This window comes from Panthera onca, chromosome F1 (genome assembly GCF_046562875.1).
Source record: "Panthera onca isolate mPanOnc1 chromosome F1, mPanOnc1 haplotype 2, whole genome shotgun sequence".
Lineage (NCBI taxonomy): Eukaryota > Metazoa > Chordata > Mammalia > Carnivora > Felidae > Panthera > Panthera onca.
This window is the reverse complement of record NC_138355.1, coordinates 3,984,220-4,002,910: the sequence shown is the minus strand read 5'-3', so window position 1 is coordinate 4,002,910 and position 18,691 is coordinate 3,984,220. Positions and strand designations below refer to the sequence as shown.

At 44.2% G+C, this 18,691-nt stretch overlaps 1 protein-coding gene and 1 long non-coding RNA gene across 8 annotated transcripts in view; one reads left to right on the top strand and one right to left on the bottom strand.

The window, feature by feature from the left end:
- Positions 1–1,402: 1,402 nt before the first annotated feature.
- LOC132685899 (uncharacterized) lies at positions 1,403–9,573 on the bottom strand. The gene is made up of 3 exons (XR_013553178.2): positions 9,135–9,573; positions 8,853–8,974; positions 1,403–1,481 (listed from the first exon to the last, which is right to left on the bottom strand). It is a non-coding gene; the product is annotated as an uncharacterized LOC132685899 (long non-coding RNA).
- Positions 9,574–9,705: 132 nt separating this feature from the next.
- Positions 9,706–18,691, top strand: part of NVL (nuclear VCP like) — an 89,043-nt gene continuing 80,057 nt past the window's right edge. For 4 of the 7 annotated variants that reach the window (XM_081791827.1, XM_081791825.1, XM_078441021.2 and 1 more), the window contains exons 1-4: positions 9,837–10,017; positions 14,187–14,260; positions 16,001–16,053; positions 16,135–16,234. In XM_081791827.1, coding sequence (XP_081647953.1) covers positions 9,961–10,017; positions 14,187–14,260; positions 16,001–16,053; positions 16,135–16,234 — 284 coding nt within the window. In that variant the 5' untranslated portion in view covers positions 9,837–9,960. The other 3 variants (XM_081791828.1, XM_081791826.1, XR_014136403.1) reach the window with 3 other exon arrangements.

Sequence of the window (18,691 nt, the reverse complement as noted above, 5' to 3'; positions counted from 1 at the left end):
CATGATCTCCCGGTTCGTGAGTTCGAGCCCCACGCTGGGCTCTGTGCTGACAGCTTGGAGCCCGGAGACTGTTTCAGATTCTGTGTCTTCCTCTCTCTCTGTCCCTCCCCAACTTGTGCTCTCTCTCTCAAAAATAAATAAACATTAAAAATTTTTTAAAAATAAGATAAAAAATAAAAATGCAAAAAAGGTGGTTGGGAGCTCAGTGTGGATGGGCAGGGCTGGTTGACTAGTAGGTTTCACTGTGTGTCGATCAGTGGTCAGCTACTCGGTCAGTGGTTGACCCTCGCCTCCTCAAATGTGTGTCTGTTCCCTAGAGCCCTTCAGTTAGTCCAGAAAAGAATCCAAACTCTTGCTTGGAAGAGTATAAGCCAAACTTGCCAGATTTCTGAGAAGGAAAAATGGGGAAATGGAGCTGGGGTTTCATGTGAGGACACTCGCCTAATCTTGCTGTGTTCAGTTGTACATCTCTGCTGTCTGCTTAGCACAAAAGAAGAAAAAAATACATATGGACTAGAAAAGAGGAAATCAATTCAGTCCATATAGATTGTCTTTATAACCAGGTTGGAGGACACAAAATCAATACACAAAAATCAACTGCATTTTTCTATTATCTACTTAACAGAAATCAAAATTTTAAAATAGTACTACTTACAGTATCACCAAAAGGCATGAAATATTTAGGGATAAATCTGATCAAATATCTCCAGTATCTGTATGTGATAACTATTAAACACTGATGAAATATATCAAAGAAGACCTAAAATAGATATACCATGTTCATGGCTTAGAAGAGTCGAAGTTGTTAAAATGTCAGTTCTTCCAAAATGGATCTACAGATTCGATACAAAACCAATCAAGATCACAGTAGGATTTCTTCAAAGGAAATGTCAAGCTTATTATAAAAATTATACGGTAAGACAAAGAACTTATAATAGCTAAGACAATTCTGAAAGAAAAAAATCAAAGTTGAAGGACACACACTGATTTCAACAGAAGGAACCCAATAGAATTTAAGTAAGGAGTTAGAATGAAAAATTCACTACAAGGTGTGATCAGGCAGAAAAACAATCAGCAAACTTAAAGATATATTAACTGAAATTACATAGCCTAAGAGGAAGAAAGGAAAAATAAAGAACAATCGTCAGACCACATGAAATCTGCAGGACACTATCAAAGAACCAGTATGTGTGCAATGAGAGTGCCAGAAAAGGACAGAGAGAAAGGAATAGGAAGAACATTTGAAAACATAATGACCAATATGTACATGAACCTACACATCCAAGGAGTTCAATGAATCCTGAGTATGATAAACTCAAAGAGGTCCACACCAAGACACATTATAATCAAACTATCTAAAGTCAAAGATGGAATTCTGAAAGCGGCAAGAGAGATTACTCACATATCTTGGTAAGATTAAAGCTGATTTCTTATCAGAAATCCTGGAGAACAGAAAACACTGAGATAACATAATCGAAGTGCTGAAAAAAGAAAACAAATAAAAATTCTAAACCGAGAATTCTATATGCAGAAAATTGTCCTTAAAATTAAAGGAAAATGTAGGGGCACCTAGTGGTTCAGTCGGTTAAGCATCTGACTCTTGATTTCAGCTCAGGTCATGATCTCATGGTTCCTGGGAAGGAGCCCCTCCTTGGGCCCTATGCTGACAGCAAGGTGCCTGCATGGGATTCTCTCTTTTCTCCTCCCCCGTACCTCTCCCACCTGCACTTTCTCTCTCTCTCTCTCTGGCTCTGCTCCTCCCCCACTCATGAACGCACTCTCTCAAAATAAACATTTTTTTTAAAAAGTAAAACAGGGGCGCCTGGGTGGTTCAGTTGGTTGAGCGTCTGACTTCAGCTCAGGTCACGATCTCATGGTTCATGGGTCTGAGCACCGCATTGGGCTCTGTGCTGACAGCTCAGAGCCTGGAGCCTGCTTCAGATTCTGTGGCTCCCTCTCTCTCTGCCCCACCCTACTCACACTCTGTCTGTCTCTCTCTCAAAAATAAATAAACATTAAAAAAAAAAATTTTTAAGTAAAAATAAATTATGTTAAAAAAAAGAAAAAAAGTAAAATGTAAAACTCCCAGAAGAAAACATACGGGGAAGCTTCATGACATTGGATTTGACAATGACTTCTTGTATATAACACCAAAAGCACAGACAACAAAAGCAAAAATGGATAGAACTACATCAAACTTAAAAAACTTCTGTGCATCATAAATTAAAAAAAAAAAAAAAACCCACAAAAACTGTGCATCCATGGAAACTGCTGAGAGAGCAAAAAGGCAATCTACAGAGTGGGAGAATATTTGAAATCACGTATCTGATAAGGAGTTAACAAGAATAAAGAATTCCTACAACTCAACAACAACAAAAATAACCCCATTACAAAATTGGCAAGGATTCAAACATATTTTTCCAAATATATACAAACAGCTAACAAACAGATGAAAAGTGTGCTCAACATCATTAATTATCAGACTCAGGAAATCAAAACCATAATGAGATATCACCTCATACCCCTAAGGTTGGCCACTATCAAAAAAACAGAAACAAAAACAAAAACAAAAAAAACACCCCACCAAAACCCAGAAAATAACAACTGTTGGTGACGATGTGAAGAAACTGGAACCCTTGTGTGTTGTTGATAGGAATTTAAATTGGTGCAGCCTCTATGAAAAACAGTATGGAGGTTCCTCAAAAACTTAAAAGTAGAATTACCATGTGATCCAGCAATCCCACTTCTGGGTATATATTCAAAAGAACTGAAAGCCAAGATCTTAAAGAAATATTTGCACACCCATGTTCACTGCAGTGTTGTTCACGATAGCAGAGAAGAGGAAACAATCCAAATGTCCACTGGTGGATTAATGGATTTACAATGTGGTATGGGGCGTCTGGGTGGCTCAGTTGGTTAGGCATCTGACTTTGGCTCCGGTCACGATCTCACGGTCCGTGAGTTCAAGCCCCGCGTCGGGCTCTGTGCTGACAGCTCAGAGCCTGGAGCCTGCTTCGGATTCTGGGTCTCCCTCTCTCTCTGCCCCTCCCCTGCTTGTGCTCTGTCTCTCTCAAAAATAAATAAACATTAAAAAATAATTTTTTTAATCACAATGAAATATCGTTTCATAAATGACTCACTAAAAAACAAAAAAGACAGAAAACAAGTTTTGGGGAGGATTCAGAGAAACCAGAATCTCATGCAGTGCTGGTGGGAATGTAAAACAGTGCAGCTACCGTGGAGAACGGTTGTGTCACTGTTCAAAAAGGTACACATTGAATCAACAATGACCCACCAATCCCCATCAGGTATGTACCCGAAAGCACTAAAACGAGGTATTCACAGAAAAACCTGTACAGAAACGATCCAGCACATTACTCTTAAGAGCTAAAGAGAGGAACTAAACCTAATGTCAATCAACTGATGAACTGCTAAATCAAACGTGATCTGTCCACTCGGTGGGATATTATTCAACCATAAGGAGCGAAGGACCAACATTCACTGCAACCCGGATAAGCCTTGGAAACACTGCTAAGTGGAAGAAGCCAGACACAAAAGGTCACGTATCGTGCGGCTCCATTGAAATGAACGTCCAGGACAGGGAAATCCATAGAGACAGAGAGAAGCTCGGTGCTTTCCAGGGAGGGGAAAGGGAGGAATTGGGAGGGACACGGCGCGGGGCTTCTTTTGGGGTCGACGAAACCGCTCTTGAGCTACGTAGTGGTAATGTTGCACATCACTGCAAATGCCCTAAAGCCACTGAATCTCACAGTGTAAGATAGTTACAACGGAGAATTTTAGGTTATATAAATTTTACCTCCATTTTGAAAATAACGGAATTATGCACTTAAAACAGATGCATTCATCATACGTGACCCCTCAATAGAGTTTTTTAAAAAACAGCAGGCGGGGGTGCCTGGGGGGGCTCAGTCGGTTGAGTGCCCGACTTCGGCTCAGGTCATGATCTCACAGTTTGTGGGTTTGAGCCCCGCGTGGGGCTCGGTGCTGACAGCTCGGAGCCCGGAGCCTGCTTGGGATTCTGTGTCTCCCCCTCTCTGTGCCCCTCCCCCGCTCATGCTGTCTCTCTCTCAAAAATGAATAAACATTTTTTAAAAAATTTAAAAAAAAAGAGAGAGAGCAGGTGCTGAGTTCTTCTTCAGGAAACGGGCTCTTCCTGGCCATTTGTCCCTCCATATTCATCTTGGACTCAACTTCGGAAACTCCTCCGAATAACCTACATTGGCTCAAATTCATGTTGATTCTGACTGACAGAAACTTCAAGTAACGGTGCTTTAAGCAAGAAGTCAGTCTACTTTTCCTCTCCGTTCCTGGAACAAGCAGAGGCGTTAGGACCTACGCTCACTCTCTCGACCAGAAACTTCCAACACAACCAGTCTCTGCCCTCCCAGAGGTCCTTAACTGTAACGTTCTCACAGTTTTCCCCTGGCCGCTTGGACAGAAGCAGGTTCCCTCTTACTGTGGACACCCGAGTACACTGTTAATTACTTCAGCCTGTTCATTCACTTTCCCGACAATCATCCATCCAACACCTTCTTCCAAAGGGACCATTCCAGGGGCTGTGAAAGCCTTGCTAGTTCTCATTTTTTTTTTTTTAATGTTTATTTCTTGAGAGAGAGAGAGAGAGAGCGAGCTTTTGCGTGAGCGTGAGCAGGGAAAGGGCAGAGAGACAGAGAGAGAATCCCAAGCAGGCTCCACGCTGTCAGCACAGAGCCCGACGTGGGGCTCGAACCCACAAACCGTGAGATCATGACCTGAGCCAAAATCAAGAATTAGACACTTAACTGGCTGAGCCACCCAGGCGCCCCTAATTCTTATCATTCTAACTATACATTTATTGTTTGCCAGTCTGGGGCCTGCCCCTCTCCCTGGAACATTAAGCTTCAGGACCATAATCTGTTTGACAGTCACTGTAGCCTCACTATAGCACAGACCCAGCAGAGAGTAGATGACAAACATTTGTGGATTTAATACATAAAATGTCAGCTCAAAGTATTATTTTCATTTTACTTAAAATTAGGGACATGAAGGGTGCGTGGGTGGCTCAGTCGGTTGAGTGCCCAACTTTAGCTCAAGGCATGATATCTCAGTTCGTGGTTTCAAGCCCCACGTCGGGCTCTGTGCTGACAGCTCAGAGCCTGGAGCCTGCTTCGGATTCTGTGTCTCCCTCTCATGCTCTGTCTCTCAAATATAAATAAGTGTTAATAAAATTAATTTTAAAAAACTTTTAAAATTAGAGTGAGGCAATCATCTCAAAGGAGGGAAAATTTTATAAGTTAAAAGAATTACTAGCCTTTATCAGATAAAAGAAATCAAAGTTTTTTTCCTTTCATTTTTATTTTTTTAAGTCTATTTATTTTGAGAAACAAAGCACACGAGCAGGAGAGAACAGAGGGAGAGGGAGAGATTGAGAATCCCAAGCAGGCTCCGTGCTGTCAGCTCAGAGCCTGACGCAAGGCTCCAACTCATGAACCATGAGATCATGACCTGAGCTGAAGACGTGACGCTCAGCAGACTGAGCCCCCCAGGGACCCCCAAAGTTTTTTCCTTAACCTGAGAAAGCAAGGATACAGACTCAGTCTCTAGCTTCCAGCAAGCAGGCAACATCCCTTGGGAACCTGGGTGAGAATCCAATGCCATGCATACTCTCGCCTTTTCTCCTTGTTCCTATCATACAACATGGGGTGACCACGTAATTTACTGTACAAGCTGGAACTTTCTGAGATATAACGTGAGAAACCCAATATACAAATGAACAATAGCCAGGCTATACATAAAAGCAAAACTCTGGGGGCAACTGGGTGGCTCAGACAGTTAAGCATCCACCTCTTGGTCATGATCTCACGGTTTGTGAGTTTGAGCCCCACATCAAGCTCTGTGCTGACAGCGTGGAGCCTTCTTGGGACTCTCTTTCTTCTTCTCTGTCTGCCCTTCTCTCACTTGCACTCTCTAAATAAATATAAATCATCTCTAAATAAATATAAATCAATCAATCAATGAATCAATCAAACAGAACTCTGCCTTACAACCTGCAGCATCCAACCCAGGAAGCCAGTAGTCTGGCTGACAGAATGCCAGACCATTAATCTAACAAATAATCCAGGAGGCCAAACAATAAATCCTATCAACAACTGGCCCCAAATGGCCAGGACTCCATTAATAACTGACAGTTTCCCTGGTTTTCGTCCCCACTCCCAACTTTAGGACCAACCAGAAAAAGCCGAGTCCACTCCCCTAATCACATAGGATGCCCTGCTTCTATACACCCTCCTACAGCTTCCCCAGGCCAACAGCCTCCAACCAGGGCACCCCGGAAGCCGTCCCTGTTTCAGCCACAAAGCTTCCCCACTCCTCCATGTCCCTTTGAGTCTCTGCCAGAATGCAAGTGATGGTGGTGGCCTCCCCTGCTATTGCCAAGTTCTGAATAGTCTTTGCCTGTTCTCATTTGGGAGATTTTCATGTATTTCCACCAATTGCTACACTATTAATAACCATGCTGGATCAAGAGGTAAAAATCGGGACTATCCTAAGTCAGGATATAGATCACCCAAATTATAAAGCACAATTAGGCTGCCAGTGAGATACAAAGTTTGGGAGGGCCAAGGCGTGAAGCACAGAAGGTGAAATGTGCCAGTACCACTAGGTGGGGTTGGAGGACATTCCAATTACTGCAGGAAGTTCTTGAGATCTTATGCACTCAGGTTACTAGTCAGTCATCTTTTTGGTTTAGATGTATGATACTATTTAATCTGAACACTAGAATTGATGGAAGTTGTCTTCAGAGAAATAATTACTAGCAGGAAATCCACTGGAAAATGTTCAAGCATACCGTTATCAATACCTAGTATTAACTTATTTTCAATTACTGCCTGCTGCGCCTGATGTAGTAAAATGGTGAAAAACATAATGCTTGCCCTTAAGAAGTAGGCATTGTGGAAAAGTACTTCAGGTCTGTAGGGGTCACATAATTTGCAAATTTTCCCAGTGCAATATTTTTTTTTAATTTTTTAAATGTTTATTTATATTTGAGAGAGACAGAGCATGAGTGGGGGAAGGGCACAGAGAAAGGGAGACACAGAATCCGAAGCAGGCCCCAGGCACTGAGCTGTCAGCACAGAGCCCGATGCGGGGTTCAAACTCACAAACTGTTAGATCATGACCTGAGCCGTCGGATTCTTAGCCGACTGAGCCACCCAGGCACCCCTTTCCCAGTGCAATATTAAAATAAGGGGCTACTTGTTCAAAAAGTTTTAAGAATTCCAAGGTGGAAACACTGTGTGTCAATTGTATTTCCAAGAAAAGAAGAAAGAAATCCTTTGATTAGGAACAATGAGAAATACTATATTTCTTAAAAGTAATACCTTCCTTTGACAGCCATACAAAAATTTTTAAAAAGCCTAAAATTCTAGTGTTTAGGGTATTAAATTTCTTAATTAAATTAGGATTGACAAAAAGACAGTCAAAAAAATAATTATCAAAGATGGTGCATTTCATATCATATATTTTAAATGTTTAATGCTTTTAACAATGAAATACTGTGAATACTATTACATTAAGCAAAATACATTTTTAAAGTTCATTTATTTTTATTATTTTTTTTAATATGAACTTTATTGTCAAATTGGTTTCCACACAATTTATTTTGAGAGAGAGAGAGAGAGAGCGAGCAGGGAAGGGGCAGAGAGAGGGGGAGAGAGAGAATCCCAAGCAGGCTCCACACTGGGAGGGTGGGGCCCAATACAGGGCTTGACCCACGAACCATGAGATCATGACATGAGCCAAAATGAAGAGTCAGACGCTTAACCGACAGAGCCACCCAGGTGCCCCAGCAAAATATTTAAGTGTATGTATTTGAGAGAGAGAGTGTGTGAGCACGAGAGAGTGAGGGAGGGCAGGGAGGGAAAGAGAATTCTAAGCAGGCTCCACACTGTCAACGCAGAGCCTGAACCGTGAGATCATGACCTAAACTGAAATCAAGAGGCAGACACTTAACCGACAGAGCCACCCAGGCACCCCTAAGCAAAATGTTTTTTTTTAATGTTTATTTATTTTTGAGAGAGACAGAGCACGAGGAGGGAAGGGGCGGAGAGAGAAGGAGACACAGACCCCGAAGCAGGCTCCAGGCTCTGACTTATCAGCACAGAGCTAGATGCAGGGCTCGAACCCATGAGCTGTGAGATCATAACCTGAGCCGAAGTCGGACACTTAACCGACTGGGCCACCCAGGCACCCCTAAGCAAAACATTTAAAAAACACACACACACATATAGGGGCACCTGTGCATGCACAGGTCATGCACCCATGAAGCCAGCCCTAAATGTAGAATAGTATTCTATGACAAATTACAGACTACAAACCACACTGCTTTGTATGCAGTGTGATGCTGCTGGGCCCTATAGCCTGCTTTTTTCTGTGTGATACATTTCACATGCACAGAATTAAATCACGTTTAAAAAGTTACTGGGCGTTGACTGTATTTGTGTTATTTACTGTATGAAATCTTCCTTAAAGCTTAATATAATCAAGTACATAAGTAACCTAATCATAAAAAAAGATATCGTAAAAAGGTATAATCGTAATTCTTTTGCTTTTCCCCACAAGACTCAAGGGCAGGGCAGGGACCCGAACTGGGAGACACTCTAAATTTTTGTTCAGTGAGAGGAGGGTTCCCTGGGTGGAGATTGTAACGAAGGGAAGTATCTGGAAAGGCTGAAAGGGAGATGGTTAGTTAGGAATCTACAAGTCACAGACTGGCCAGGAATGGCATGATAGACCAGCGGAAATGTCGGTGAGAGCAAAGAGCTGCGTGCGATCAACGTGTCTGTTAGCATTACCTTCCAGGACAACCGGAAGCCTCGGAGCAGCAGGAATCTCTTGTTTCTTCGTAGCTGAACCCAGTGCCTGGGACATAGCAGGTGCTCAGTACCGACGCGTAAACGCAGGCAATGCTGCTTAGCTGCAAGCAGGGTGCACACACAGTGAAGAAGTGAGGAATGAAGGCGGAGCCAAGTCAACCAAAGTTTTGAATACCGGCGTGAGCATCTATATGGATAAGGACCACCGAAAAGGGCAGCCACGTGATCTGCACTTCCGAGGGAAAAATTACCCTGCGGTACCTTGAGTAAGAAGAGTCACGTGTTCACATCTCACAGCCTTCTGATTCCATCTCCCCCCGACCCCAGCCTCAACACGCGATTAAGCAAGCGAGCAAACGGAAACGAAAGCCGGTAACTGCGCGTGCGTGTGTGTGAACGCTAACTGTCCGTTTGTGTCTCCTTAAAACTTTACGGGCAAATACGGACGTTTACCAAAATTCTGGGCAGCTTCTAGGTCAAGCCGTAGTCCTGCACTGGACGTGCTGGACAAACCGGAGGCGGAAAATCGGGCAAGGCAGCCAGGTTTCCGAAGGCGGCGGACGCCGCCCCCCCCTCCCCCCCCGCGCACACCCGCCGGGCCCGCAGGGGCCTCCCTGCGGGTTCATCCCGCCTTCACCGTCCCAGGCGCCCCAGGTTCGGGGTTTGCTAAGGTTGCAGCCAGGACCAAGGCGGCCTCGCGCAAGCTGCGGTCCGACCCCGACGAGCGAGCGGGAAGACGCAAGACGCTCGCCGGAAGCCCCAGCAGCCGCCACGCGCCCGTGTCCGCGCAGCGGGGAACAATAAAGTTGAGCGTGTTCAAAAGGGGTCCTTGGCGTCCAGGGCCCGCCGGACAAGCCTGCAGGATAGGCCGCCCGGAAAGTCCCGGGTGTGGGCAGGTCTCCTCTCCTCGGTGGCGTTCTCCTCACTCGCGGTGGGACAGCGAAGGTACAGCGCCGGGGACACGGCCGGGGCGGCGGGCGGGCGGGAGAAGGCGGAGCGGCCTGCCCGGCGATCGCCGAGGGCAGCCCGGTGAGGATCCCGGTGCCCGTGGAGCCCAGCGTCCTGGCTGCGGCCTCCCGGACCCGCGATGAAGCCCCGGCCCGCGAGGTTCGTGGACAACAGGCTGAAGCAGCGAGTCGTGCAGGTGGGTATCGTGCGCGGCCCCTTCTCGGCGGCTCCCGGGCCAGCCTGGGCCGGCCGTCCGCCGCGGCCCGGGTCCTGGACGGGGTGCGGGCAGCCCTCCCGCCGCGGCGGGGCTGCAGGGGAACGGGGACGGGGCGGACCCTGAGGAGCCGGGGACCGGGCGGGTGTAGACCCCGAGGAGCCGGGGACCGGACGGGTGTAGACCCTGAGGAGCCGGGGACCAGGCGGGTGCGGACCCTGAGGAGCCAGGACAGGGGCGGGTGTTTGGAGTGGGTTTGCATCTGGTTTTCTTGTTTTAAGTTTGAATTCACCTATTTTGAGAGAGAGCGGGAGAGGGAGAGAATCCCACCAGGCTCTGCACTGTCAGCGCAGAGCCTAATGCGAGGCTGGATCCCACGAACCGTGAGATCGTGACCCCAGCCAAAGTCAGTCGCTTAGCGGCCTGAGCCCCCCAGGTGCCCTGCCTAGGGTTTGTCACTTTTGTAGCCCTGGGTAGACAGTCTGTGTGCTGAATGCCTTGCAGACGCACAGTCTGCGGACACTCTTAGGAGGAGAGGGCCCGTTCCTTCACTTTGCACTTGGTGGGGGGGGAGGGGGGATGTATACTTTGTTTTTCTTTAATTTCCGAGCGCTGCCTCCTCCTTTGCGGATCAGTTTCTTCCACTAAATTCTAAATGTTGGAAGTGGCTTGAGTCCCTGTGCTGTTTCTCTGTCCTCTTACCTACTTCCTGCGGGATTTCATCCCATCTAAAACCCAAAAACACTACCTATTCACTAAAAATATTATAAACACGAAGTCCAATACAAACACAGTTATAAATTAAATGAAGATATATTCACTTTATTATTTTATTTATTATTGAGAGACAGCACGAGCATGGGAGGGGCAGAGAGGGAGACACAGAATCCGAAGCAGCTCCAGGTTCTGAGCTGTGAGCACAGAGCCCCACGCAGGGCTCGAACTCACGAACCGTGAGATCATGCTCTGAGCTGAAGTCGAGGCTCAACCGACTGAGCCCCCCAGGCGCCCCAAGACATTCATTTTAAATACTACCTATAGAGGTGCCTGGGGGGCTCAGTCGGTTGAGCCTCGACTTCAGCTCAGAGCATGATCTCACGGTTCGTGAGTTCGAGTCCTGCGTGGGGCTCTGTGCTCACAGCTCAGCTTGGGATCTGTGTCTCCCTCTCTTGCTGCCCCTCCCGCGTATGTGCACTCTCTCGCTCTCTGTCAAAGATAAATAACCATTAAATTTTGTTTTTTTTTTTTAGAAAATACTATCTATATATTCCTAGAGTTATGTCTCCAGTGTGGATTTTATCTTGAACACCCAGCTGCCCACTAAACATTTCCTCCTGTCTGAGCAGTGCCTCCACCAACATATCCACACTGAATTTTTTTGTGTTCTCTCCAAACCTGTCCTTTCTTAATGTTCTCTATATCAGTAAATGACACATTGTCGGGGCCAAAAATCTTAACAACCATTATTACTCCTTTGTTTCACGTTCTTTTTTTTTTTTTTTTTTTTTTTTTTTTAATTTTAGAAGGAGAGAAAAGAGTGCGTGAGCAGGGGGCAGGATGCAAAGAAGGAGAGAGAGAGAATATTAAGCAGGCTCCGTGCTCAGCCCCAGCCTGACCTGGGACTCCATCCCATGACCCTGGGATCATGACCTGAGCCGAAATCAAGAGTTGGACAGTCAACAGACTGAGCCACTCAGGTGTCCCTGTTTAGCTTCTATAACCAATTAATTAGCAATTTATTTGTATACTCCAAACCCAGCCACTCCTTTCCATCTCCACCTCCAACCATCTGTGCCCAAACCACCATCTCTCTTTCTGTCTCTCTTCTTTTTTTAGCATTTATTTTATTTAGTCTGAGAGGGAGAGAGCAGAAGAGGGGCAGAGAGAGGGAGAGAGAGAGAATCCCGTGCAGGTTCCACCGTCCACACAGAGCCTGACGTGGGGCTCGAGCTCACAGTTCCATGAGATCACGACGTGAGCCGAGATCAGGAGTCAGAGGCTTGGCCAACTGAGCCACCCAGGTGCCCCAAAACTGCCATCTCTTCATTAGACTATGACAGTAGCCCCCTAGGTGAGCTCTGTGATTCTGGTTTTATATAAGGTGTGTCCTTCATTAGGGCCGCCAGGGAGGTCCCTTGAAAGAGAGCTTGCAGGGCCGCACTCACAGAGCTCCGGTGGGCTCCCAGAGTGGCTGAAGAAGACCCCTCCTACAGAGCCTGCCACGTTCTGGCCCCCGTCTCCTCCTTGGCCTTGTGTCCCTTGCTGTCCTGCCCGCTTCCACTGTCCTGACCACACTGACCTTCGCTCTGGGAGCTCTCAGCTGGCTTTGGATGTTCCACCACCTGCTGCATCACTTTATTCAGGAGGTGTCTCAGCGGTGACTCCTGATGGCTGGATCCAGTGGCCCTTCTCAGTCTTCACCACTTCACATTCTCAGTTTTCGCCTATTGTTATTACTTGGGTTCGTTATAAAAACACTAGGTTCTTGGGGCGCCTGGGTGGCTCGGTCGGTTAAGCGTCCGACTTCGGCTCAGGTCACGATCTCACGGTCCGTGAGTTCGAGCCCCGCGTCGGGCTCTGTGCTGACAGCTCAGAGCCTGGAGCCTGTTTCAGATTCTGTGTCTCCCTCTCTCTCTGCCCCTCCCCTGTTCACGCTCTGTCTCTCTGTGTCTCAAAAATAAATAAACGTTAAAAAAAATTAAAAAAAAAAAACAACACTAGGTTCTTGCGGTTTAAAATAGAAGGGACAGAGGGTGTAAAAGAAAATGACTTGCTTTCATCTTCATGTGTGTAGAGGTCAACATGGAGAGTTTATACATACGCCTAGATTTTATTCACACGGACGGGCTCATCCGCGTTGGTTCTGCTTGCTCTGTTCACTTAGCGGTAGACTGTAGTCCTCTCCCCACACGTAGTACGTTTGTCTCCTATTAACAAGGGTGTTAGTTACATGTTGCTGCATAACCACCCCCAAAGTTAGCTGTTATTTCTGTTGCCGTCAAGGAACTGTTTGCTTGTGGAGATGAGATGTACACAAATATGTGTAATCCAACATTAATTGTAGCAAGTGACTACACGCGATAGGAGTCCAGAGAAGGGGAAGGTTCGCGGGAACGGTCCTGCTTTGTGTGTCTAGTCTCTCGTCACTGGAGGCATTTGTGCCAAGACCATTAGGGGTTCTTGGGAAGAAGCTGCGGTATGAAGGCAGGCATCCCTTGACGGGATAACCAGCAAGCCTGGACACGAGGAAGCTGACACACATTCTGGTTTGAAATCTGGCCCTGTAATTTATGCGCTCCCAAGTAATTAGCCTTTTAAAGTCTCTTAAACTTTCCCATCTATAAACTGGGAAGACGAACATCCACCTCATAGGATTGTGAGTGCTGCCGAAAGACTATGTGATGCAGCAGGTGCACGGCGCACCAAGTTTCTTGGGAGTTTTTCGTGGTGCCTCCAGGCCAAAAGTAACACCTGCTAGGTCTGTTTATTAGGTAGTTACATTCAAGCCACTTAGTGACTATATAGTCCAAATAAGTTAGTAGCTTTTTGAAAAAATAACATGTAAAAATGGAAGGAAAATTAACATAGTTGTATTTCATTCTTAACTGATCACACGAATGGGATTTGTATGCCTATTGGATCAGATTGACCCTGCCATTCTCATTTCCTGTTCCACATTCATTTTTGCATGGGATTTACTTACAGCAACGGCTAAAAACCCAGTTTTGTAAAAATACGACACCATCAAAAGGTGATTTAATATTGAAACCATGAATTTTCTTGGGCTGGAAGTCCCTGCAGTATTGGACCGGTGGCAAATGTTATATGTTCCCTTAAATTCAAAATAGCCTTTGATGCCCTTGTGAGTTTAGTGCTTTGTTCTGGGGTATTTGGGAATTTAGGATACAGTAGGCACTCACTACCTTACAGCTATTCTAATTGTTGCTGTTGTGTCATCATAGCGATTAATAATGTTAATTAAATTCTCTGGTTCCAGACTTGACAATTATTTAGTAATTTTTATTTATGTTTTTGATACGCTTAATAATGAATTTACATTATAGCATAACATGTTTGAGTAGCTCAATCTCTGATTAAAATCTGAGTTTGAAAGATTGAGTGTTGAATATTTGTTGTATTTTCTGTTTCAGTACCTCACCAGTAACAGATGTGGCAAATATGTGGACACTGGAGTTTTAGCATCTGATTTACAAAGAATGTACAGGTAAAGAGATGTCGTCTCCAGATTCTTGCCTTTCTTTCCTACCATTTTGAGTTTCCGTCTCGCCCAAATTTTCAGTTGATATTATCGCTGCTGGCATTAGTTCACCAGTCCATAGGTTCAGAATTCAATTATACAAAGATTTATCAGGTACCTGTTATGTGCAACGCGCTGTCCTCGTTACTAAGGGCAATGGCTGCTGCTTCTCTTTCAGTACCTTCCAGACTGGTCAGCAGTATGGCCTCTTCTCGTATCTCATTAAAGGATTAAAACCAGTAGGCATGGTCTGCCTGAGCTTCCTGGCTACTTTGAAACATCTCTAGGCTTCCTACTAAAGATTCAGTTTTTCTCTCGTGTCTCTAATCCCACCCTTCCTGATAGGTCACTCCGTTAATTATTACCACTTTGTATATTTCAAAGTCTCCTGTTTTTTCTTCTCAGTATATTAGTTTGCTAGGATTGCTATAAAAAAGTATCAGAAGCTGGGGAGCTTAAACAACAGAAGTTTAAGTCCTCACAGTTGTGAATGCTAGAAGTTAACGGTCACTGTCTCTCCTTGCATTGCAGATGGCTATCTTCTCCCTGTGTCCTAACATGGTCTTTCCTTTGTGTGTCTGTCTGTATTCTAATCTCTTCTTGTGTTATTATTTTTTTAAGATTTTATTTTTAGGGGCGCCTGGGTGGCTCAGTCGGTTAAATGTCCGACTTCGGCCCAGGTCATGATCTCACACTTTGTGAGTTCGAGCCCCGCGTTGGGCTCTGCACTGCCAGCTAGAAGCCTGGAGCCTGCTTCGGATTCTGTGTCTCCCTCTCTCTCTGTCCCTCCCCAGCTCATGCTCACAGTTTGTCTCTGTCAAAAATAAATAAACTTAAAAAAATAAAAATTTTAAAAACAAAAGGAAAAAAAATATTTTATTTTTAAGTAATCTCCATACCCAAAGTGGGGCTCAGACTCACAACCCTGAGATCCAGAGTCAGGCGCCCCTCTTATTCTGGGGTGCCTGGGTGGCTCAGTCAGTTAAGTGTCCAACTCTTGATTTTGGCTCAAATCATGATCTCCTGGTTCATGGGATTGAGCCCCGCGTCAGTCTCTGTGCTGGTATTTTGGGGCCTACTCGGGATTCTTTCTCCTCTTCTCTCTCTTCCCCTCTCCAGCTTGCACTTACTCTCTAAAAATAGAATAGAATAGGATAGAATAAGATAAAAGTCATGTACCCCTCTTATCCTGATTACAATACCAGTCGTATTGGATTAATTTGCTTCAGTGCTCTGTCCTGTGGGCCCACTAGGATGGCTGCCCTGCCCTGCCCTTTGGAACCGAGGAGACCGTGCAGCTCCCCGGGCCCGTGCCCCCTGGGCCGATGGTGGTGGTGGAAACCCTGCCAACCTCTGAGCTTCCTTCTGAGGCGTTCATCCCTTCTCTTGAAGGATAACACATGTCTACAGCTGGATGGCCCCTCTCCTGTAGAATCCCAGAAGTCCAGCCACCTTCCTTCATTTCATCCTCCCTGTCTCCTCCAGTACAAGCTACCGGGGTTTCTGATGCTGTAACCCCGTCTCTAACCAAAAAAAATTACAGTAGGGAAAATGTAAACTCAGAAGTTACCAGAAATAAGCTTATGGTCGGTGTGAATTCAGTGACAGTTATATATTCATGCAAATTAATGGGATCAATTTAGATTGGTTTTAATGGGAAAATGTTGGTGGAGACCATTGTACTAAGCTTCTTGTTCTGTTTTTCAGTATAGACTATGGTCGAAGAAAAAGAAATGCTTTTAGGATTCAGGTAGAAAAAGGTGAGTCTTTTAGTACTAGAGCTGAATTATTAATGAAGTTAAAGAATTGTTTTAGCTCACGACTGTTTCTTTTTGTTTCAGTATTTAGCGTAATTACTAGTGAGAAAGAACCTAAGGATCTAACAGAATTAGAAGATGAGCATCTGGCCAAAAGAGCAAGACAAGGTGAAGAGGAAAACGAGTAAGGATTACAGAAAAGGGGGTGACTTGAAAACCATGAACCTGATCACATACATTGCCAGTTGTGAAATTTTCCGTGGCTTTTCCTTGCCAGCGAGGCTGTGCAGAATACCTGATCTCTCCAGACCTTTGCTTTGGGCACACTGAGTGCTCACTATTGCCCAGAGAGGTTGGATTCTTTCTTTGTGCCTTTGTATGAGTGGTTTTCTGTAGCTGGAGGGTTCATTCCCATTAGGAACTACCACTCAGCTTTCAAGAGGCCACATTAGTGCCTTTGTGGGGCCTTGGCTTCCTGAGTATTTCCTTAGCTCCTGGTTACAGATGTTTGTTATGATGCTTATCATACGGCTTGAGGTTGTTTGTATTGAGAGTTTTTATCATGGATCGATTTTACATTTGTTAAATACTTTTTATGCACTTAATGAAAGATTCTGTTATGGTTGTCTCCCTTTGTTCTGTTGGTGAATTACATTAATTTTTGAGTGCTAAGCCAGTCCTGTGTCCTGGGATACACCCAACTTGGTCCAGGTATATTATCCTTTTTTATATATTGTTAAATCATTTTGCTAATCATTTTTGGAGATGGTTATGTTTGTATTCATAATGATCTGAATTTTTTTTCTTTTTTGCAGTGTCTTTGTCAGGTTTTGGTGTTAGGGTTATGCTGGCTTCATATTGTTTGGAAAATGTTTTTTGTCTCTATTTGACAAAAAAATTAGTATAATGTTACTGTTACTTTCTTCTTAAATAGTTTGTTAGAATTCATCTCAGCCTGGAGGCTTCTTTTTGGAAAGGATTTAGAGAACAGTTTTGTTAGACAAAGAACTCTTCCTATTTTTCTTCTTCTATCAGCATTGGTAGGTTGTACTTTTAAAGAAAGTTGCCCATTTCATCTGAAGTGTGGAATTTGTTGGCTTAAAGTTTTCAAGATATCCTCTCGTTTTTCCTTTTTTTTAAATTTTTTTTTCAATGTTTATTTATTTTTGAGAGACAGAGCGTGAGTATGGAAGGGACAGAGAGAGGGAGACACAGAATCTGAAGCAGACTCCAGGCTCTGAGCTGTCAGCACAGAGCCCGATGCGGGGCTCAAACCCGCGAACCATGAGATCATAACCTGAGCCAAAGTCGGACTCTTAACCGACTGAGCCACCCAGGCACCCCTCGTTTTTCTTTTAATGTTTATAGGATCTGTGGTGATCGCTCCTTTTCACCTTATAGCCGCATTGCTGCCTTTTCGTTTGGATTTACCATTATTTTCTTAACTAGTTCCACACTCGTGGACAGTTGGTTGTTTCCAGTTTTGCACTATCGTACACACAGTAAATAATCCTGCGGCACATATATCTTTGTGTGTATATATATATATATATATATATATATATATATATATATATTTTTTTTTTTTTTTTTTTTTTTTTTTTTAATGTTAAATTCTTGAAGTGGTATTGCTGGGGTCAAAGATGTCTTTTTCAGATTTCTGGTACATTTGGAGTTCTTTTCCCAAAAAAGTTGCCTCAGTTTATATTCCCAGCAACTTTGTATAAAGAGTGTAAAGAGTTTATATTCCCAGCAACTTTGTATAAAGACTTCAGGGTGCCTGGGTGACTTTGTTGGTTGAGCGTCTGACTCTTGATTTAGGCTCAGGTCATGATCTCGCGGTTTGTGGGTTCAAGTCCTGCTGACAGTGTGGAGCCTGCTTGGGATTTTCTCTTCCTCCCTGTCTGCACCTCCCTTTGCTGTCTTTCTCTCTAAATAAATAAATAAATAAACTTAAAAAAAAATGGAGTGCGTTTCTCTGCACCTTTGCAATCCTAGTTACACTGTTATGTAATCTTTGCCAGCTTCCTAGGCAAAAATTGATGTTTTTATTTGTAGTTTTTTGATAACTAGTGAGATTAAAACTATTTGACTGTTTCATGTTTCCTTTGTTAGTTGCTTGCATATGGGTTTTGTCTGTCATATGAGAGCCGACTCTTGGTTTGGGCTCAGGTCATGATCTTGCGGTTCTGTGAGTTCGAGTCCCGCTTTGGACTCTGCTCTGATACTTGGGATTCTGTGTGTGTGTGCGTGTGTATGTCTCAAAAATAAATAAACAAACTTTAAAAAATAAAAAAGTGTCTTTTGGTTAGAGAAGTTCTGGATCTTTACCTAGTGAGATATGTCAGTCTTTTCCCGTATGGTTTGTGCTGAAATACTCAGAAAGACGTCTCACAACAATATGTGGAATCCTTGTTTCTTTATAGCATTCCATTTAACTCTTTGATCCACTTTGTAGGGTATAAATTGTAAGGCAAAATTATTTCTTTTCCAAATAGTTGAATAATCTACCTTCTTTACGTTGATTAGAAACGCCCAAAAGTATATTAATAGAATTTAATGAATAGCAAAAGAATTCATGTCTTAATTATAAAGATGGGTCATGTCATGCATGTAAACCTTTTTACTTAGGAAGAGTCCT